Source organism: Danio rerio, chromosome 5 (genome assembly GCF_049306965.1).
Source record: "Danio rerio strain Tuebingen ecotype United States chromosome 5, GRCz12tu, whole genome shotgun sequence".
Taxonomy (NCBI): Eukaryota; Metazoa; Chordata; class Actinopteri; order Cypriniformes; family Danionidae; genus Danio; species Danio rerio.
The window spans coordinates 31,714,746-31,738,629 of record NC_133180.1 but is presented as its reverse complement, the minus strand read 5'-3'; the positions used below and the strand labels follow the sequence as shown (position 1 = coordinate 31,738,629).

Sequence of the window (23,884 nt, the reverse complement as noted above, 5' to 3'; positions counted from 1 at the left end):
ACTAAGTAGTTTTAAAAATGTGTACTTTTACTTTCACTTGAGTACATTTTAGTGCGGTATCTGTAATTTTACTCCTCTAATTTCCTTCAACCTGCAGGTACTACTTTATTCTTGTCTATGGGGATTAGAAAAATCAGTCCTGGGATTCCAGTCCAATCAAATTGCACATAGAAGATAAATCGCATCAAAAGGAACTAGGGTTGTCACGATACTATAATTTGGTACCAATCAATACAAAAAAATTTTAAATGTCAATTTCTCGCTTACATTTGAGCACTATTGAGCACATTCTTAAACACCACTGATTTGCCATTGGGTTTACATGCTCAACAGAATTGACTGTGATTGGTCGTGAAGGTCATTAGTTCACTGAACTCACCACTGTTTTCAGTGTGTAACCAGAGGTACAGGGACACTGGAGTGCTTCAAAGTCACGTCGATCAGCTGGTTTGTCTATAAGCTGACATACAAACAATCCACTGATGAATCATGGCTTTAAAACGCTCCAGAGTCCTGGATTATAGAATACAGATGCACTCCAGTGAGTTCAGTGAACAGATTACAGCCACTCATTTCTGTTGAGCATGTTAACCCAATGGCAAATTAACGATGTTTAAAAACGTGCTCAAATGTAAGCGAGAAATTGACATCTTAAACATTTCAGTATTGATTGGTACCCAATTCCAGAAAATCGGGTTGACATCAGAACCCAACGTCAGGCTGACATTAATGTTGAATTTTGTTGCCATACCTGATGAATAAATGTCAGTATTTGACGTCAATATGACGTTGGTTTATAATGTTGGCTCGACTTTGGATTTTGGTCACTTTCTAACACAACCTAAAATCAACCATATATCAACGTCATTTCATGTTGTTACTGGACATCAAAATATTATTTTCCTTTGACGCTGGCTAGACATTGAATTTTGGTCACCTGACATCACAACCTAAATTTCAAGAGTTCACACTTGCATTATGTTTGACAAACGTTAGCAGGTTTGGCATGCTGTCCCGGGAGAGAACCCAGAGCTCGGGAATAATTGAGCCCAGGGCTCCCGTCAGGTCGATTGAGCATGCAAGGGACCAGATCATGCAAGCAAGTACGAGATCAGGTAGTTCTCGAGAGCTCCCTGTGGTAAAGGAGGAAAGGGGGAGAATGGGTGGATGGTTGTTTTTTTTTGGAAAACGTAGAAAAGGGAGTAATTTTAGCTACGCTACATATAGTGAGTTTGGATAAATCTGATTGGCTAACCAATAATTGTAGATGAGAGATGAGAGCTGTGGTCCATCATACCACATGCTCCTTTCGAAATTAGTTTGTGAAGCTTCACCTAACCTAATATTAATGTCTAATGGCGTTGTGTGCCTGCTGGCCAATCACTAAATGCACTACAGAATGTTACGTTTACACACATCCACAACTTTAACTTAAGTATGATTTTTTTTAGTACTTTTTCTATGTTTTTGTGACAGAGATGCAGGGAAAATAAGCTGAAGGTTTCTTTCTGCAACAGTGTAGATATAAATATATTTATAGTGACATCTTTTAAGTCTGCCTAAGGCAAAATAAGTAAGAATAACTAAGGTTTATTTGAAGTGTATTGACAAGGATTTCTCAGTTCATCATGAAGATGAGTGTGTGTGTCGCAAAGGGCAGCTGAGCTCAACCTCATCTCAGCCCATCCCTGCACTGCCTATAGGCATTGCAATGGAGCTTGACATCAGAGAATCAGCAACAAATGCAAATATTCTCTCCCCAAACACACACAAAACAAGCCCTATCTCTCGGCCTCTTCTCACGTACAAGAAATCAAACCCGCAGCATTTGACAGAAGTCAGAGTGCAGATCATTGCTTTTCTCTGGAATGCACTCACAGCCGTGAGATTCATTTCACACAGCTCTTTCGCCTCCGTTTCATTTCGTGACTGGACATTAAAAGAACATACCGCCAAGAGTGTCTGAGACATTCGAAGAAATGAACAAGTAGAAATAATAATAACAAAGGAGACGTGTGTTCCAGATAGTTGGTCTTAAACTGTTTAAAGAACAACAATCATGATGGATACTGGCAAACCTATCCAAATATGTGCAATAGTTTAATGCCACCCCGCATCCTCGCCAACAAAACAAAAATAAAAGTTTACAGATAAAATAAACACTTACTTACTCAAAAAATGTTATGTAGGCAGCATGGTCATTTCTATTCAGTCTATAGTATTGCGCCATTACATTTTGCTTGTGTTTCAGAAGATATAAAATCCAACTGAAGCTCATTCTTAGTAAATTCAAACACTCATAAAAGTCAGGACAGGCTTAATGCATCCCTAAAGAATAAAAGTCGTGCTGCTTGTGCAATAAGAACCTAGTCCTCACATCATTGTGCTCAGATTCATCAATAAAAATGTCACTGTATTTGCAAGTGTGTGACTGATGAAAGCATAGTGTGAAGATAAGGGGTTTCCAAACCAGTTCTTGGAGAGTTTAGCTTCAAGCCTAAACAAAACACAGCTAGAGACCTGCAAGTGGGTTGGATTACACCACAAGTAGATTAGGTGACATTTAAGTGGGAGGGTAAAGTCTAGATAACAAGTTTTTTTGTAACACTGTATAACAATAATTCATGTTTTATAGTACTGTGACGGCTGGATTTAGGGTTGGGGTGGGGGTAGGCTTTAATAAAATACAATTTATTTGGTAATTTAATAAATAACATAAATAATGCTCAGTACAATGACTTTTTACATTACTGTGACGGTTGGGTTTAGGGTTGGGGTAGAAGTTAATAAAATACAATAAATGGAAAATTTTATAAATAATATAAACAATTCTCATTAACTTTCGGCCACAACCGTATCTGATCTAGCAACAACCAAGTGGGAGGGACTTACACGATAAGTAGGCTGGGTTTAGGGTTGGTGTAGGTGTAGTAGACATGAATAAAATACAACAAGCTACTGTGAAGTTGGGTTTGGGGTTGGGGTTTTTTACAGACCAGAGACTGTAAAAGATATGGAGGTATTAATTGTGACGTCACGCATAGGTTTTTGAAGAACGCAAATGATGCTACAAGTAGACACAGCCAACTGTCGCTATTTTGTTCACGCATCATCGCGCCGACCGGGGGTTACCAGAAGAGGGTAAAGAGGCAGAGCATGAGCAGAGCTACAGATACCTGCTAGCATTTTGCTTAGATGGGCTTTTCTTTGAGAGAAACGCGTAATACTTCATTTCCTGTGACTCATTTGTGTTCTGACCACACGTGCTTGGTTGTGTATTAATAAAGTGTTTAGTCTTATAAAAACAATGTTGTAATACATTGAGCCACTAAGCATTGTTCTTATCATGCTTTTTTTTTTACAGGAAAAAAACACGAATTACTTCGAAATACTTTAAATACAGTCTGTGTTAGTAAATGCAGGGCTATTTATAAAATCCAGGCATATTACTCTTTTACAATGTTTCAGATGACTGTTCTAGAGCCTACAGCTAATCAGTCTGTCAGATTCTGGAGTGCATTACAGGTCTAAAAAAATTATAAATGATCTTGAATAAAACAAATATATTATAGATATGGTATAAAAGTATATAATTTAATTCACCTGGGAAATGGAGGCCACTTGAATGGTTTATAGGCACAATTAAGTGCACACAGCATGCCATATTATCTGATAATTGTAGGAAATAATTGCAAAAAGCAAATGACTGTGTAAAGCCACATAAAAAAAATTAAAAAATATGATGTATATGCCAAGCTCAGCAGCTAATCAGCTGGAATCAGCTGAGGTTTTATAATGTGTATATGTATATAACTTAATACAAAATAAATTCACCCCCCTCACCGTTGTCATGAAGGATAATATTAGCTATATAAGCCAAAATCGTTCGCTTTTTTTCTGCTGTAAAGTTAGCCATTTTTACAGTGAGCTCAATACAAATGTGCTCTATTATGGAGCCAGAACTAGTGGAATTTCAATGAATTGTAGTGTGTCTTCTATATTAGCTTCACGAGGGAGAGCGGGATGTTGCCGCTTGGTGTGTAGAGAGTAATAAAACACAAAAAATTAAGACTCTATCATATACAAGACATTAAATAAATGATAACTCCAGGAGGTTTGTACAGCCCATTTGGAGCTTCAGTCACACCCATTTGGAGTGGACCAGCATATTTGGACCTGGCTCTGACCCCTGTTTATACCATAGGTATAAAACTCAATTTCTGGAGGGCCACAGCTCTGCACAGTTTTTCTCCAACACTAATAAATTTTAGATGATCCAAATAATCAAGTGTTAAAAAAAGTCTTGAACACCTTGATTAGTTGCATTGGATGCGCTTGATTAGGGTTGGAGCAAAACTGTGCAGAGCTGCGGCCCTCCAGGAATCCAGTTTGAGACCAATGGTTAATACTCTTCTCAGCTAATCAAGGTCTTCAGACTTATCCTCTTCAGAAAGAGGCTGTAAAGAGCACTCCCTATCCCCTTAATCACTATTCCCTTCATTAGTCTAATAATACTGTCCACTTAAAGGAGTGAATGAAAACGAGTGAGTGAATTCAAGCACTCAGTGCACCAGAAGCGATGCTGTTTGTTTGTGTGCTGCTGGTAGAAAGATGCCTTGAGGCACATTAAATTTCCAACTTTTTGGTCAGACACTGCGATAGTAAAACACCTAGCGAGCTGTCCCTTAGTAATTGAACACAAAGTATTTTGATTTCTGTTATGTAAACAAAATGTTAAATTAACAATTAAATAGTTTACTTAGAAACCTACACTAATAGGATTCCGTTGTATATGCCATCTTGTAGTCAGACATGAAAAATTGTTCAGAGCGCAAACTCGCAGTTCATTACGGATATATTCTCTAGCCATTGAGTGTACAGCAGTTGTACACTCATTATTGCGGTGCATTGTGGGATGGATTGAGTGCACTTTAGAATGTTCACTATGGTTTTGGACACCTCAACAAATGGCTGCTCCTTCAAATAGTGCACTATTTAAGGGCATGGGGTCAATTTCGGATTTAGCCATTGTCTGAATTTGGGAGGTTAAAGGGTCTGAAGCTCTTTCTTTGGAGAAAGCAAAATGGCTAAGGGTCTTGAGTGCCTTTCATAACCAATCACGTTACAGATTTGACATCCATTAACCTTCTGTCAGAGTTGTGTGACAGGAGAGCATAGAAATCCATGTTTTGTACAAAAAAAAATCTGTTCTAGTCGCAAAATTGTTTGTTACTTCTCTAATAAAACAGCCTTGTTTCTGGTGTAAACTCTATAACCAGATCAATCCAAAACTAATGTTTAAGGCCAGACATGTTTAAGATTAGCCAATATGCTGTTGATTACTAAAATAAGTTGTCTTCCACAAAAGCAGTGTATTCCACATATTGAAGCCTCTTCTTTATTGACGTCCATTAAAAATCCATCTGTGTGTACAGCTTGGAAATGGAAGTGGATGGCATTAAACTGTGGACACTGGCCCTCCAGGAGCAGAGATATTGTTTACTTGACTTCAGACTTAAAAATGAACACAATGTATCAGTTCTGTCCATGAGCCTGTCTGTAGTTTTGCACAAGTTCTTATGCTAGAACTACTATAAATGATAATGACAGGCAATTAAATCCAAAGAAGAAATCCATGAGAAGTTTCTCATTTTCCCTTCAAATGAAGACAGATACTGTATAGTGCGATTTTGATATCTGATACATTTGACTAGTGGGAAATGTGGAATTACGGATGATACACGGTGTTTAACGTTGCAAGATTTAATTTAAAAAATAACACATACAGTTATCAGTAGCTATTTATATCTAACTTGTTAGCAACTAGTCTATTTAACTGCTAAATGATTCAACAATTGGACTCAGACAGACTGCAAGATGTATTTTAAAGTTGATCTGATAAAAATATTTGAAAAGTTTTTCAAACTCATAAAAATCTTAAGGACATATTCTAAATGTCCACTTAAAATGTGTCTTGTTTAAAAGGTGCATTGTAAATTTCTTAAATATTGTAGTCTGTTACTGGTTACAAATTACAGGTTTAAAAGTACAGTCAGTAATGCAATTAAGCTCACTTATTATAAATAACCTTCGGACTACTTTTGGATTACTTTTAGATTACATTTGAGTTTAGAAGTATGTTTTTCTTTTAAAACAAGTTTGAACAGATTTCCAATTTTATTGTATTTTTTAGGATGGATGATAATAAATTTGCATTAAAAACACATATTTTTTCATATTTCTAAAATTGTAATGTCTTTACATTATATATAAAACTGTAACAACTTGTAAATAAACGAACCTTTTTGTAAACAAAAATGTACTGTATGATAAGCACTTTAACAATAAGAGTATTTTTGCTGCATCAAAAAGTGTGGTAGTGATAACCGTTTGAACCTCGAATTACTACAAAAAGCTCCTCTTTTAATAGGCTGACTACGGGCCTGAACTGATTAGCCGAAGTCACACCGAAGCAACAGCCAACAGAGGATTTCACTTGGTCTTAAAGCTTTTTCCAAGGGGTTATTTTCATAATTTATGATGGCATAGCAGTCAAAACAGGACAAATGAGCTCATGTGTGGGACATATTTTAGACCATGTGAGTGTGTGGGTCTTTCGAACCACCCAAACCCCCTGGCTACGGGCCTGATTTTTCATATTCCATAGAATTCACATATTTGTAAATTCACAGGGAACCCACGGGAAGAGAATTCTAGGTCTTTCAAACAGTAGCCTACTACAAGGCATTCTGCATTCACACAGTGTGAGCCCTGCATAACACGACACCGAGCCAAAGCACAAATCATCTGCTGTGAAAGCACCATTAATCCGAACTCGTCTTCAGCGAAGCCTGAATCACTGCCGCCCACCTTCTCTCCAAAAACCAACGCATCTGCACATTATCAGGTACTCTGTTTTTCACTTTCCTCCCTTTTTTTCACCCTCTTTTCTAGTTCTCCTCCTTTTACTTTTAACGGAGGTGAAGGTGTGAAGAGTGTGTTTAACGCCATCCGGGTGTCGCGCGCTATTAATATTTCTTCAAACTTACGTCCCCACCGGATGACTTCATCATCATCATCATTCTCAGGGGTCTCAGCAGTAGGGTTTATCTGGTCCGGCTTGAGGAGGTGTGAGGAGAGCTGACTCACAAGGAATGAGGGGGATGCTACAGCTCACACTGCCTCTGAATCATCACTGTCTTCATCATCATCACATCCGTCATTCAGGGTTTCTGTGAATGGAGAGAAAAGAAGGGATGCACAGGAAGAAACACTGGTGGTACTATGAGGTAAAGTGGTCCATATTTATTAGTTTAGCCAATTCAAAAGTCAGGGTGTGGCTCTATCACTGTTTGTTTGAAACATGAAAACGAGAGCCTATATTTAGACGAACGGTTATGATAACAGCAGATGGTTTACATCCTAGGAGGGACGAAAAAGCTGACATAGGAGGGACTATTTGTAGAACTAAAGGGAGGATCCATCCATGTGTTTGCCGAGACAAAACAAACATATAGACGTGACACCTCAAGACTGCTGGCTGTACTCGACCGGATCCCCCAATGACGTACATGGTGTTGATATTCAGATGGAAATGGGGGAAAGAGAGCTGGAAAAGTTTGTTGCCACAAGGTTTTTAAAGAATTTATTGATGCAGAATTTTTTTAATTAGAGCTATGTTTAATAAGAGCTGGATTAAATGGAATTCAATATAATTTTAGTAACATTGTTTGATGCATTCAGCTCCAAATATAAGACAATGTGTCCTAATTAAGCAGCAAAAATGAAACAGTACATCTAATCAAAAATAACCCATTAAATCATCTGGGTGATAGGTTTTTTTTTTGTTTTATTTTGAGGGCCAAAGCTACAGCAACATTTTTTTTAAAACAAATCATTAAAAAAAAGATAGTGACAACTACATTTTAATGGCTGTTTGTTCAACATAAATTCATTTAGTTATTTTCCTTTAGCTCAGTCCTTTTATCCATCAGGGATCGCGGAATGAACCGCCAACTTATCCAGCATATGTTTTACACAGCGGATGCCCTTCCAGCTGCAACCCACTACTGGAAAACATCCATGCATACTCATTCACACACATACACTACGGACAATTTAGTTTATTCAATTCAGCATGCAGGTCAATCACATTTTGGGGTCCCTCGGCACATTTTACTTTGTGGTCTGCATTATTTGCAGTGTGTTTCTGTATTTGCACATTGTGAGAATTTACATGCGTGTTTGTTGTCAAACCAAGTCAAAGATATTTATTTTGGATGTCACATACGCTGTTATTGTCTATTGGAAGGAATGTCTCAATAGAGCTGCCATTTTAGTACAGGGTAGTGCTTCTTTGAAATGATTTTGGGACCAAGGTGAAATTGAGGACTGGCCATCCGGAGCCATAGATTTATCTACATATATGTATGATCTGTATGAAAAATTGATATTTTCTAATTGACAAAAATGATCATTTTACATCACTTTTCTACATCGATGGATAAGTGACCACACAGGCACTGCTGACAAACAGCATGTGTTTATGGGCATGGAAATGTATTATCCTCCCTCCCTGTTAAATTTGATCTAATTCATGTCCTGAAGCACACCCCCTCTACTGCTTTCACTTCTCATGCTAAGGGATGGAGCCAATAGTTTGGGAATGAATCTCTGTTATGAACGACTCGTGTGAACATCGATATCCCTGCGTCTCAATGTGCATATCCACTTTTCTGATCTAAATGCTATAAAACATATATAATAATAAATAATTTAGGATGGACAGTATGTCTATGCACATTAAGGTGCAGGCACTGTTATGTTATCAGGCACTCATATAAGTTACTTCAAAAACTAGCTGTTACTTCACTTAGCCAACAAGAATACAAGTTTTTGGCCCCACAGTCTCGTTTGATTTTATTCAAAAATACTAACATAAGCCTAGAATTTAGTGGAAGTCGGTGCTATTTTTTCTTATGATCAGTGCAGTAATCATCAATAATGTTACTTGTTTAGCACAAAAGTTTGTTACATACAACAACATAAAAAAATTAAATATTAAAATTAAAACACAAAAGTCCAGCATCTTCAGATTGGCTTTAGTCTTGACTAGTGCAGTTGAATAACATTTGTCCTAGGAGCCCTGTGCAAATGTGGAGGCGGTATTGACGCATGCTCAGGGTCTGTTTGTGATATCTAGTATATATCTATGAAACAAAGTAAGCTGTTTTCGTAGTTTGTTAGTGTTTTTCTATTCATGAGTTGCAGAACATTTGTGCTCTCTCGGCCAATTACTTTCTCTTTATATTTTGGAAAATTATTTTCTGAAAATAATGTTCTCTGTGCCACTATTTTTACTGTCATGATGTAGACTTTAATTTGTAGACAAAATGCCTTTTCATTGATATATTTATCGCCATTATTATAGTTGTTGGTTTTCATTGTGCATGGACATTAAAGGAATAGTTCTAACAAAAAAGTACACACTGACAATATTTACTCACACTCAGTTCCAAAACTTTATGAGTATCTTTCTTCTGTTGACCACAGTATTTTGAAGAGAGATACCTGTAAACCTGTAACCATTGACTGCTATAGTAGAAAAACACTTTGTGTATTTATTATATGTCTAATGTAGGCACACTGCCCTATTTTTGTAGCTTTGCATTAGGGCTGGGCTGATAAACAACATAATATCGAATCGCAATAAATGTCAATAACAATGATAAACTCTGGACTTTTTTACTCTATATTGATCTAAATTGAGCCTATCACACAGCAGAAATGTGCAACAATGGGAATCTAAAAGTGTGTTGATATTAGAAATGCACAGAATTTTCAGCCACCGAAAATGTATCTTCTGAAAATATGCCATGCCATTTAATGAAGTTTCGTGACTTTGTTCATTGTTGGGGTACTCTTTTAAATCTGGAAGCACACTGAAAAAAAGAAGTTGTAAAAATGTTTTAATGTGTTTAATTTAAACAAACAAATAAAATTCAGTAATAATCAAGCTAATTTGTTTGTTTAAATTCTGCCCAAATGGATTGTTTACAACCATTTAAAAAATACGTAAAAGTAAGCCAAGGAATTACCTTTGAATTTTATTCAGTGCATTAACAACTTAATATTGAAATATATATCGTTATCATTCAATATGGAAATTTTTTGCTATATTGCCCAGCCCTACTTTGCATACAGTGTAAATGAGGGGATTTCCACAATTCTAATTTAAATGTGTACGAAGACATTCTTATTGACCATAACTTTTGGAGAGACAAAGTGCAAACACTGGACAATGATGTATGATGCTATCTAAATTAAACAAAAACACGTTAAAGCTTTGACTTCTGGCCAACTTTCTGTACAAGAGAGACAAATCCAAAGCCACATAAATTTTCATATCTTAATTTTTTAATTAAAAACAAATGAGCATCAACCCAAAGCATATTTTTTTGGCGTGACATACTGTAGCAAATCAATTGAAAAGGATCAAGTGTAAACTTACAACAATATATTACATTATTCAGACTTTTCTTTAACGTGAAGGGCAGACATGAAAACGCATTTTCATATCAATTGTTTATGCAATTATCTATATTCACAACTATATACATTCATGTCATATTCAAAGCAATTGAAGCCATGAACCAAAAAAAAACATTCGTAAAAATAAAATAGATAGAAAATGCTCCAAATTAAACTATATCATTTCCTTTAAAAAATATAGTTGAAGAGAGGACTTTTACAATGATATGAAGATTAAATTAAGATTGCTTCATTTTAAACATAGGCACATCGTTCGTTAATATCTGAGGCTTTATAGTGACAGGAAGTTTTCCAGGCTGACTTTTTTGAAACCCACCTGAACTGAGGCTGAGCAGGGGCACCAAACGCAGCCAGTGCTCCATGCTAGTACACATGTAAACAAACTAAAGGATCTGTGTCGGCCGCTGGAGCCCTGCACCTCTTCTATTACAACACCACCACCAACACACTCCAATGCGACACCCTCCTTTCTGGAAGATAAATATACAGTTCTTTGCTTCAGATCAAACAGTAATGATTCTTTGGCATAAATAACCACCCATCTCAATCCCTTTCTCACTAAAATGAAATCAAACTGAAATAAAAACCATAATGGACCTGAATATCCTTATTAAGAAAACTCAAAAATCATATTTCATAAAAAAAAATAAAAATAAAAATAAAATAAAACAAGAAACTACAGGGCAAAAAAAATTCAATAAAAAAAACAACTTTTTAGATAAACTAAGAACTTTCTTGCAAAATGGCACCAAATCACATCAGCCAATTAAATGCTTCACTCAAGATTAACCAAATAATGTCCCTGTATTGATAATAATAATAATAAATACATAAATGTTTTAAAGCAAATTAAAACTTCGATAACAGTATCCAAGTCGCTAGATAAGAAGGAAACCGTTTTGATAGATGAAGTTTATGATTATCGATTTCAGCGCATAACTCCGTCTCCAACCGCATTATTACATACAGAACACATCTAAAAACACCAACCGATTTTCCACCAACAGTACTGGACATTGTGTTTCAGTTGAGTGTTGCATGCGGCACAACTTAAAGTGATATTTCTGTACATAGTGCTCTACATTTCCTGGTGTTATGCAGCATTGTGAGTGAGTTGAGAATCGTGGACGATGTAAGACAAGACATTCCTCTTTGATAACTGACCCACAATCTGCACTAAGGCAAACGGCGCCTTCTGCACTCTATATTATTTACTCACAAACATCAGCTGACATTTGTCTAGAAGCGCAAGGTTTTCAAGTGTAGCTGCTAGATTGAACAAACATCAGGCTCCACTGAGGGAGAGAAGGCCCCCGCGGTTTTAGATAGATATCGATATATTGTGTTCATAGTCTCGGGCCACTTAAAAGCGTAAGACTGGCAGCCTCGTATTTTTAGGCGACGAATCCAGGGAGAGCGTGTGAGGCAGGGAAAGGTGACCTGCTTTCTCCTTGATCAATTGTCTCGCCCAACAGACGCTTTACCTAAAAAAGTAAACCAAGTAGTGGAGATAGGAACACGAGGTAATGGGGAGAAACTAATTTGGCACAACGGACACGAAAAAAAAAGTCAGAAATGAAGGGAAAAAAATTACTTCAAGTTGTTGCACCTAACAGAATTAAGTTTTTTCAACTTAATTCACCACCGTTTTCAACAAGTTGAAGTAATTTTATTTTTTAATTGCGCCAAACTCTCACTGATAGACCTGAACACGAGTTCAAAATAAAAAAAGAGAAACGATGATGAAGAGACTCCAAGACGTTTGTGATTTTAAGAAATATCAGTGATATGGGTGGGTTTTTCTTGGAAGACCATATGTGGGCCACTTCCCGATCCCATTGGCCACTGGAAAGCTTCCCTTCTCTCATCTCCATTGTTCTTTCACCTGTCTTTCAGGGTGACAGGTTGAGCTGCTTAGTGGATTTATTTGGGTAATTAATGGCCAGGCTGATGGCTGCGATGTTCTTCAGCGCCTGTGCAATAAAACAGGAGAGAGAATGATATAAAGAAAAGTGAATGAGTACAGGAGGAGGCAACAAAGCCAGAGGAAGTCAAAGAGAAAGAGAGCAGAGAAAAAACCCATTAAGCAAAACATTGTGGGTAATTTTTCAAACCGTTTCACACACCTGTGGCCCTCAGAGTTTAGCAAAAAACACCTACACACAAACACACAATTATAACACTTCAAATATGCCATTTAAATCCGTGGCACGAAATACTCTTTTTTTTTTTATTAAACAACATAAAACCACTTGTTTGGCTGTCATGAATATGCTTTTTTTATTCCAGCTAAAAAGTTGTTTGGGATAAGATAAATAGGGAGCATTAATCCCGTCCTACACAGCACAAAGTGGTCCCTGTACCGGAGATGAAGCTGTGCCACTCTAAACATGATAATGGGGTTAATGACTAAATGCAATAGAGTTGCTCACAGCCCACACACAAACACACTCATATATTGATGATACATGAGAACTGACATACGTCAATATCCATTCTGATGTTTTAGATTCAAATTTGGTTCGAGTGGGCTTGTGATGAGCACAAATATATGTCTGTTACACATTTTCTTCGTAATTTAAAGTAGTCGCACACTAAAATGCCATTCAAGGTAATTATAGTGTATATACCAAAACATCTTGTCAGATGTATTTTGATCATGATTTATATGATGACATAAAATGTCCACATTGAATTTAAATCTTCTAATTTTACCACTGTCCTTAGAACCACAAATTTTGAACACATTTGCCAGCAAGAGGCTATTTAAACATTTAAAATATCATATCATTTAGTCACTTAATATCTATTCATTTTAAACAGCAAAGGTCATAATAATAATAATAATAAGCAAGCTAAATACATATTAATAATTATAACAACAATAAAAAATAATAAGAAGAATAATTCCTTACATTTATATATATATATAATACATTATATACATCCACCTAGATGACGCGATGAATTGATGATTGTGCCAAACCGCACACTACAACACACTACAACACCAGCTGATTGGTGGAGAGGAGACCGAGCGATGAAGCCAAATATGATATGGCGATGATTAGGAGGTCATGATGGACAGAGGCCAGTGGGCAAATTTGGCCAGGATGCCGGAGTTAAACCCCTACTCATTTTCAAAGGACATCCTGGGACTTTTAACAACCACAGAGAGTCAGGACCTTTTAACAGATTTGTTTGTGTTGAGCATCAATTAAGACAACATTAGAACCTGCTAGCTTTAATTATGGGGAAAACTGTATCATTTGGAGCTTTTGTCAGCTAATTTCATCTTACGGGTTCAAAATTATTATTGTGGTGCGATCAAAATTGGTGACGTAGCACTGTCTGCATGTCCAGTTTCTCATTATTTTTCATCGACTGCACCTGCTTTCCAATGTGAGACAGCTCACAGCATGCAGTAGTTAGGTGGTTGTGAAGGGTCGTAGGTGTTTGTTTTAATGATTTATTGGGTTTGTTAATAATATTAATAATGATAATAATAATAACAATTATTTACATTTATATAGTGCTTTTTCTGGACACTCAAAGTGCTTTTTACACATTTGGGGAATCTCCTCATCCATCTCCAGTGTGTGTAAATAAGTGTTACACTGAATGACAATGGAAGATTATTTGCCCATATTTTGGCATTTTATTTTCACAAAAGTTATTTGAAACATTAAAGTAAAGACACTTTATGATATGCCGCGTGTGAGAATCAACACAGGTGTTTTCTTGATCAATATGCTTTCTGATGTTCATCTGTTTTAGCACAATATTTGATTAGAGCCATCATGTGATGAGGAGCGCAAATATTTATTTTACCAAAGGCAATTTTGTCAAAAATGCCATTATTTATCTAACAAACTAAGGTCGAACATCAGCATCAAATTTCTTGAAATATTTTCTCTGTGCTTATTAACCGATAAAATAGTTTGTATTAAAACAGATCCTAGACAAAAATGAGGCTGCTGCAGTAGAACATTAATAAAATACACTCATTAATTTTTCATCAACTATCCATGCTGTACAATGGCTGTCAGTCATCAACGCAGGCTGATAAAAGCTTTACACATTATTTGACATTACAGGATTATTATGATTCATCATCAGCATATGGTGGGACATTTGATTCAGTTCCCCATCACTTAGATGTTTAACAAACATTCACCTTTACATTGTGCTGTGGTTTCCTGTGCTTCCTGTGAATTACCAGCTTTATGACACAAGGTTATGAATGCACTGGGCTTTGCCACATCACACTTTAAGCTGAGAACTAATACCAGTGAAAACCCTTGGTGCCTTCAGTTTATTTTACTATGTATGTAATAATTCGAACATGGGAGCCTTAGTCTGTGTTCAAATGTCTTCATATGTATAGCTCTTATATTGCATTTGTTTATCTTCCTTCCTATACATCATATCATGCTGTGATAGTTATGGATGACAAATACCATTAATAAATTACATGTGCTAATTAATTAAATAATTAATTAAAATTCATTAAAAGAGCAATAAACCCTTTGGTATTCATGCTATTTTTAAAAATAATTAATTATTAATTCTTAATTAATACGTTCACCAGCCAACATTTATTTAAAAGGGAAGACTATATTTACACTTATTACAGAAATAATTATTTATGAATTTATGTCAGCATTTAATACTAGTTAATTGTCCAATTAAATCTTTTGACCACTTGGCTTTAATCATACATTTATTCATTTATTTTATTTTCGGCTTGGTCCCATTATTAATCTGGGATCGCCACAGCGGATTGAACCGCCAACTTATGAGGCATATGGTTTTTCAAATGACCTTCCAGTCGCAACCCATCACTGGGACACATCCATAGACACTCATTCATTCACACTCATACACTACGGTTAACTTTAGTATACCCAATTCACCTGTACCACATGTCTTTGGACATTGGAAACCGGAGCACCCGGAGGAAACCCACGCGAACACGGTGAGAACATGCAAACTCCACCCATAAATGCCACCTGACCAGCCAAGGCTCAAACCAGTGACCTTCTTCTAGCTGTGTGGCTAACGTGCTACCCACTGCATCCAGTTTTAATCATTTTAAATATAATTTAAAGGTGCCATGGAATAAAAATCTGGATATATCTAGGCATCGCTGAATAATAAGTTCAGTCCATGGAAACAGCATAATGTGAACTTCAGACACCATTGTTTCCTCATTCTCAAGTAAATCCCATGAGAGTTTAATGCTGGTGAAAAACAGGCCAGTTGGAACAATAACTCATTAATATGCATGCCCCAGGCTGTTTGATTGGCCATGATGTTTCCTAGTGAGATTACAACAAGTATATTTTTTTCATATTTTTTCATTTAAGTTTATCTAAGCTAGTATTACACTTCATATGTACTCTTCATTTTGAAAGTGGGAGAGGCAGAGAGACTAAAAAGAAGCTTATAAAAAGAGCTTAAACCTCTTCGGTATTAAAATTTATATATATGTATATATATATATATATATATATATATATATGTGTGTGTGTGTATATATATATATATAATTTTTAATACCGAAGAGGTATAATCTCTTTTAAATGTACATTTAGCTAGTTTTAATGAGGCAACAGACACATGTAAATATTACTGTTTAATGCCAGTTGATGCATTGTGTCATATTACTCATCTCTTTCTGTAGCTTTTCTTGAGTGAAAGGATGATAATTACTTACTAAAACTCATCTGTTCATGCAGACGTTTACAATTTCTGCCTGTGCTTTTATATATACTTAAAGGTTTCAGAATGCAACTCTAAATGGATGTTTGGCAATCCCTTTTGTCTAATATAATTTAATTTTATCCTATATTTCATTCACAACAGACTCAAAAGTAAACAATATTACTCCCGTGGCATAAATATATCTCATTCACTCCTACTAGCAAAAATATACCTGACAAATGAATATTTTACACATCTGTATTTCAGACTACATCAAATTGTGTGTGTGAGAAGGAGACAAAACAGGCACTGAGACACAAGCTAACTCAGTGGAACACCTAACCCTAAGTGCATGACCATTCCAAATAAAGTCAAAACCATTTATTTTTGTCCAGTTGTTATTTATGTTCATATAAAATTCTAAAAAATGTGTTAACTTATCAGAGAACCATTTAATATATTAAATCAATGCACTCTATGGCACATTTAACATGATTGCTTATTCTTTTGTATATTGTAATGTGGTTTCATTTTTACTTTGAAGCCGACTAATGAGGGAACATTATTTCACCTATATTTTGCCATTTTATTTAAACTATATATATATATATATATATATATATATATATATATATATATATATATATATATATATATATATATATATATATATATATATATATATATATATATATACACACACACATATATATATATATATATATATATATATATATATATATATATATATATATACATAGATCATATTTTTAAAATGCTGTCGGCTCTTAATTGAAATCTCAGTGGAGGTTAACCTGGTAAAGTAAATTAAAATAAATGAACCTCATAGATAGTGTTGATGCTCTTACCTGTGCTGTGCGAACCACTAGCTGTTCATTGGTAGTGAGAGCCAGAAGGTACTCCTGCAGGACGTTCTGCTCCTGACAGACCAATGAAAAGACACACAACAGCTTCAGTATTGACTCACAACAACAACAACATTGAATTTATTCTACAGCACTTGCCAGGAGAGTAATCCGAGCAGCGGTCAGTTCAATTTAAGACCAGGGTTACACTACAGTGTTATTCAGCATAGACTGGCTCCTCAACATGAGCTGTTAATCTGAGCTTTGGAACAGCACCTTAATGTTGATGACAAGGCTCTGAATCAAAGCAGACACCATCTAAATCAGCCCTGCCTCTGCTGTCTCATTTCCTACGGTGGAAGGATTTGCACCATTCCAGGTATTTTACATTGATCAAAGTCTGGAGACTCCAAGTAAATAATTTCTGGGTCATGCAGAGGCTGTTTTGTGATCTCTGGGGAATTTCTGATGGTGGAATCTAAGAACAGTACAATGCAATATATATATACAGTTGAATTCAGAATTATCAGCCCTCCTTTTTTATTTTTATTTTATTTTTTAAATATTTCCCAAATGATGTTTAACAGAGCAAGGACATTTTCACAGTATGTCTAATAATATTTTTTCTTCTGGAAAAAGTCTGATTGGTTTTATTTCAGCTAGAATAAAAGCAGTTAAGTTTTTAAAAGCCATCTTAAGGTCAAAATTATTAGCTCCTTTAAGCTTTATTTTTTTTCGATAGTCTACAGAACAAACCATCGTTATACAATAACTTGCTGCTAAATGACTAAATGTAAATGATTACCCTGACCAGCCTAATTAACCTAGTTAAGCCTTTAAATGTCACTTTAAGCTGCATAGAAGTGTCTTGAAAACATCATCATAGCAAAGATAAAATAAATCAGTTAATAGAAATGAGTTATTAAAATTTTTATGTTTAGAAATGTGTTAAAAAAAACTACTCTCCACTAAACAGAAATTTGGGGAAAAAATAAACAGGAGGATAATAATTCATGGGGGGCCAATTATTCTGACTTCAACTGTAAATAAAATATATATTAAAAAGCAGTTATGTAACTTGATGTATAAACAATACATACTGTAACAAGGTTGACAAGGCTAATGCATACTCATACACTGACTGGCAAGAATTAGCCATATGCTGTTAAAATGAGTGCATTACCTCTTGATGACGGGCAAATAACCGGACTAGAAATGCCAATATTGATGACAAATAGTAAAATGAACAAGCTCAGCATAAACTTCAAAACTTCAGGGGAAGTTTGCATACAGGTATCATCATTCATTGCCAGTTGAATTTGACATTGCCTCCTATTTATATGTTTAAATTTTAATGTTGTTTTTGTCAGTTTAAAAATATACTACTGAAAAGGTAAGCATGAATAAATTATGTTATAGACAAAAGTTAGAGAATCTGGGGGTCACCAAGATTTATTTTTAAGGTTAATTATTTGCAGTTCCAACTGAGGATCAGAATGGGGAAGAAATGTGATTTAAGTCACTTTGAACATGGCATGGTTGTTGGTGCCACACAAGCTGGTCTGAGTATTTCCGAAACTGCAATTCAGGATTTTCACGCACAACTATCTCAAGGGTTTACAGAGAATGGTCTGAAAAAAAAGAGAACATATCTAGTGAGCGACCGTTCTGTGGCCACAAATGCCTTGTTGATGCCAGAGGTCAGAGGAGAATGGCTGGAAAAGGCTGGTGGTGGTGTAATGATGTGGGGGATATTTTCTTGGCACACTTTGGGCCTATTAGTATCAATTGAGCATTGTGTCAACGCCACAGCCAACCTGAGTATTGTTGCTGACCATGTTCATCCCTTTATGACCACAATGTACCCATCTTTTGATGGCTACTTCAGGCAGGATAACGTGCCATATCATAAAGCGCGAATCATCTCAGACTGGTTTCTTGAACATGACAATGAGTTCACTGTACTCAAATGGCCTCCACAGTCACCTGAACTCAATCCAATAGAGCACCTTTGGGATTTGGTGCAACGCAACTTTTACATCATGGATGTGCAGCCGACAAACCTGCAGCAACTGAATGATGCTATCATGTCAATATGGACCAAAATCTTTGAGGAATATTTCCAGTACCTTGTTAAATCTGTTACGAAGGATTGAGGCAGTTCTGAAGGCAAAAGGGGATCCAACCCAGTACTAGGAAGGTGTACCTAATAAAGTGGCCGGTGAGTGAGTGTGATGTGTGTGTGTGTGTGTTTATTAATGTTCACCTGAATAAATAAAATAAAAACTTTCAATAGTCTGCAGTAAACCGCAAACTTCTAATTTAAATCAAAACATCCATTTAGGCACCACATCAGCTATATTTCTGAATTAAATGACACTGAAGACTAAAAATTCAGCTTAATACATTTATAATAACTTTCCTAGTAAAAGTTTTAAATGTTGTACCGTTGCATTGTATTACAGCAGCCCGTCACACAACACTTCAATTCTACAGCAAAGAAAACGGCATCTAGACATCTGAAAACTCATCTCACTGAAGACTGTGGAGCGGCTGCCGCTTTTGTCATGTCACAGCACATTCGAAACCACTTCCTCTGCGAAGGAGGGGCTTTTATCATCCCGCAGAAATGAGTATTACTACACAACAAGAGAGGAAGACAGAGCAAGTCTGAACTTCTTATCAGTTTTTTTTTTCTTTCCGCCTCAAAACTGTGCAACAGCTGAATATTCACATGCTGAGTTTTCTGATCTCATCTTCCAGTGTTGCAGTGCTGAAAATCAACAATGGAAATCTTACAGTCAATTCTGAGAAGTGCAGTGGTTGTGGGAGAGATTAAGGCTTTTCATAATAATTCACTCAACACTCGCACAAAACACTCACTTCAGCCATTTGCTTGTCAGTCCTCCAGACTAATGCTCACTTAAACATTCCCCATTCAAACACACACACAAACCACTTGACGCTCATGCTGCTAAAAGAGATTATGGCTCAGTGATGAAAGGTTATTGTCATAAAATCTTTCCTGAGTCATTCACTCAGGCGTTATACGGTAGTAGTGGTTAAAATATAGATCATTTACTGGATGTTCAGAATTTGTGTGGCTATACTGTGTTCTTGAAAAACCTTTTTGGCTTATTCTGAATACAAGTAAGAGTGTTATTGCCATCTAGTGCTCGGTTTTTCTCTGTCACACTCTTAATGAAGCCACTCATTCACATGTATGAATTCTTTCCATTATATAAATCAAAGTGAGACATCATTTATAAGTAGTAAAACTTCACCATTATAAAAAAAACGAGAATAAAATGAATTGTTTGGACATTTGTACAATACGATAGTCTTTTAGTGGATGTATTATGACACTTTGTTTACCAAACAAGTGGTTCTAATTGGATCTGCTCTGTAAATCTTAAAAGTTAAGAAACAATTTTTTTTTAATTGTTAATTTGTTTTGCTATTCTATAAAACATTCAGCATAATTCTGCTGATTTAAATTTAGTATTATTTTTGAAACAAAATGTATCAAATTGTCAAAAATGTCTGTAGATTTTTACTGACCGTGTATATACACTCACTGGCCACTTTATTAGGTAAACCTTAGTACCAGAGTTGGACCCCCTTTTGCTTTCAGAACTGCCTTAATTTCTCGTAACATAGGTTCAACAAGGTACTGAAAATAACCCTCAGAGATTTTGGTCCATATTTACATGATAGCATCATGCAATTGCAGTAGATTTGTCGGCTGCACATCCATAATGCGAATCACCCTTCACCCACATCCCAAAGGTGCTCTATTGGATTTAGGATCTGGTGACTGTGGAGGCCATTTTAGTACAGTGAACTCATTGTCATGTTCCCGAAACCAGTCTGAGATGATTCACACTTTATGACATGACGTGTTATCCTGCTGGAAGTAGCCATCAGAAGATGGGTACATTGTGGTCATAAAAAGATGGACATAGTCAACAACAACACTCAGGTAGGCTGTGGTGTTGACACGATTGATACTATTAGGCCATAGGTGTGCAAAGAAAATATCCCCCACACCAGTATACCACCAACAGCCTGAACTGTTGATAAAAGGCAGGATGGATCCATGCTTTCATGTTGTTGGTGCCAAATTCTGTTCTCTGTTAACTCTAGATGGTTGTGCGTGAAAACCCTAGTAGATCAGCAGTTTCTAAAATACTTAGACCAGACCATCTGGCACCAACAACCAACCCCTTAAATCATCTTTCTTCTCCATTCTGATGCTCGGTTTGAACTGCAGCAGATGGTCTTGACCATGTCTACATGCCTAAATGCATTGAATTGCAGCCATGTGATTGGCTGATTAAAAATTTGAGTCAACTTGCAGCTGGACAGGTGTACCTAATAAAGTGGCCGGTGAGTGTATAGGATCTGGTTAAACAGAGTTTGAGCTGAAGATCCTCCTTTGGTAAACATGGCCAGCAATATCAACAGTCAATCATAATGGTTAGGATTGTGAAGTCTTGTAGACTCGCATTCTACACCATATAAACACTGTCATTAAGACTGATGTCAGGACTGTACGTTTTTATTATGTTGAAATGTGAGTTGATGACACAAATGTGACACAAACACACTCGACAGACAGTTAAAGATGAATATGAGAAATTCCCTTAACAGACACTCTTGCACAGACAAAACCCTAGTCTCTCCAGTCCAGTTTTTCACTTATCATCACAAAACTGCTTCCTCATGACAGCACAAATCAATTACTTGTGCATCACCTGGACGCCTCCCAGATTTCTGGCCTCGATATAAAATGTTCCCACTTACAAATTCTGATCGATGTTTCCAAAAACAAAATGATTTAATTAGGAATGCAGGACTGCCACAAAAAGCTACTGTCGGATGCCAGGATAAATAACTTAACGGGGCATCTGGAGTTTTGAAACAAGACAGATGCGTCACTTTATGAAAACAAAAGGCATCAAAAAGGACCGCATATGTTTTAACAATGGTGTATGAAGGACAGAGCAGTTTTTTTATTCATTCATTTTTCTTCTGCTCATTCCCTTAATTCAACAGGGGTCACCACAGCAGAATGAACCGCCAACTTATCCAGCATATGTTTTACACAGCGCATGCCCTTCCAGCTGCAACCCAGTACTGGGAAACATCCATACACACTTATTTATACACATACACTACGGCCACTTTAGTTTATTCAATTCACCTGTACCACATGTCTTCGGACAGTGGGGGAAACTGGAGCGCATGGAGGAATCCCACACCAACACGGGGAGAACATGCAAACTCCACATAAAAATGCCATCTGGTTCTTCTGGTCCTGTGAAGCGACAGTGCTACCCACTGAGCCACTGTGTCGCTCACGAAGCAGTTCATATCTGTTAAATATTTACTGTACATGTGGAACCCTAAATGCACAGCAAAATAAATTATCAAATTAATTCCACAGGCCAAATAGAACGCTTACAGCAATTCTTTTATTCCAACTGCAATTAATATTTTAAATAAGTCATGTGGTTTTGTCAGGATCCTGCATGACTTCATGTCTTCTGTTTCAGGTCAGATATTATCGTATTCCAAAGGTGTGTGTTGTGTGTGTGTGTTTCTTTTGAAATGTGTACCATATATGTGAGCCCTACCTAGGAAAAATTTCCATCACTGGTCGATAATAAATAAATAAATAAATAAATAAATAAATAAATAAATAAATAAATAAATAAATAAAAAACAAATAGTTAATCCAAGAAACACAGAAATTATGCAAAGAAATTATGCTGTTCATTTAATAAGTAAATCAGCAATATCATAAACTAAAATTTTTATTTAAAATATGTCTTTTCTACCATGTTAATTTTTTATAAGTTATATACATTTGCAGACAACTAAACTATGAGGAACATTTTAGTGTCACATGATCATTTAATAATTAGTCTGATTCACTGATTGAAAGCTTAAAAAATTTGAAGCAGTGTTGAAAACATTTGTGAAATAATAATGTTCCTACATAAACAGAGCTCAAATAAACCTCGTTTATTTGAAATAGAAATATTTTGTTACATTTTACATATATTTACTGTCACTTTAATGCAGGGGTGACCAAACTTTTATTTTAGGAAGGGCCGAAAACCGAACTTTATTAAGGCTACTGGGCCTAATATAATGAATAATATTTAAAAATAACAAAAAAATATTGCTTTATATTCACTAATATAGTATATATATATATATATATATATATATATATATATATATATATATATATATATATATATATACACACAGTATACACACACACACACACACACACACACATTTTTTTTTTCATTTTATACAGAACTTAGAGATTTTATTTTATTATAAAAAAATTTATTTATAACAGAATGGAGTTACAGTACATTAGTTTTTTTTTTTGCCCTGATTTGCTTGCCCGTGTCTTCTGCGTCCTCTATTCGTCCAGTGACATTATTTACGTTTTGAGCACTCAGATTAATTTACGTTTAATTAAAAAAAAATTCAATTAGCTTTCAATTAGCTTTTTTTTGTAGCTTAACAATAAAACCAATAAACAAAAAATGTTTTGTCAAATTAGAAATGACGATCTCTGTTAAAGGCAATGAAAGTTCTACATTTAAAATTTAATTAAAAAAATTTACCACATCATATAAAAAAATGAACATTTGTTTGAGAACATTAAACACTTTTTTTTTTAACGTGCATTTTTTCCCAATCCATTTGTAAAGATGCCCAGGACTGGGTTACAG

The 23,884-nt window shown here is 35.7% G+C and overlaps 1 protein-coding gene and 1 long non-coding RNA gene across 2 annotated transcripts in view; one reads left to right on the top strand and one right to left on the bottom strand.

Annotated features, from left to right (window-relative positions):
* The first annotated feature begins 6,788 nt into the window (after positions 1–6,788).
* On the top strand, positions 6,789–10,014 carry LOC141385830 (uncharacterized). Its single transcript, XR_012406906.1, has 3 exons — positions 6,789–6,907; positions 7,089–7,289; positions 7,427–10,014. It is a non-coding gene; the product is annotated as an uncharacterized lncRNA (long non-coding RNA).
* A 384-nt stretch (positions 10,015–10,398) lies between these two features.
* zzef1 (zinc finger, ZZ-type with EF hand domain 1) overlaps positions 10,399–23,884 on the bottom strand; it is a 73,101-nt gene continuing 59,615 nt past the window's right edge. Inside the window, exons 53-54 of the mRNA XM_009301579.4 lie at positions 17,127–17,198; positions 10,399–12,524 (exon numbers count right to left, since the gene is read on the bottom strand). Of these exons, the coding sequence (XP_009299854.1) occupies positions 12,444–12,524; positions 17,127–17,198 (153 nt within the window). The 3' untranslated portion in view covers positions 10,399–12,443. The remainder of the gene's footprint in view (positions 12,525–17,126; positions 17,199–23,884) is intronic.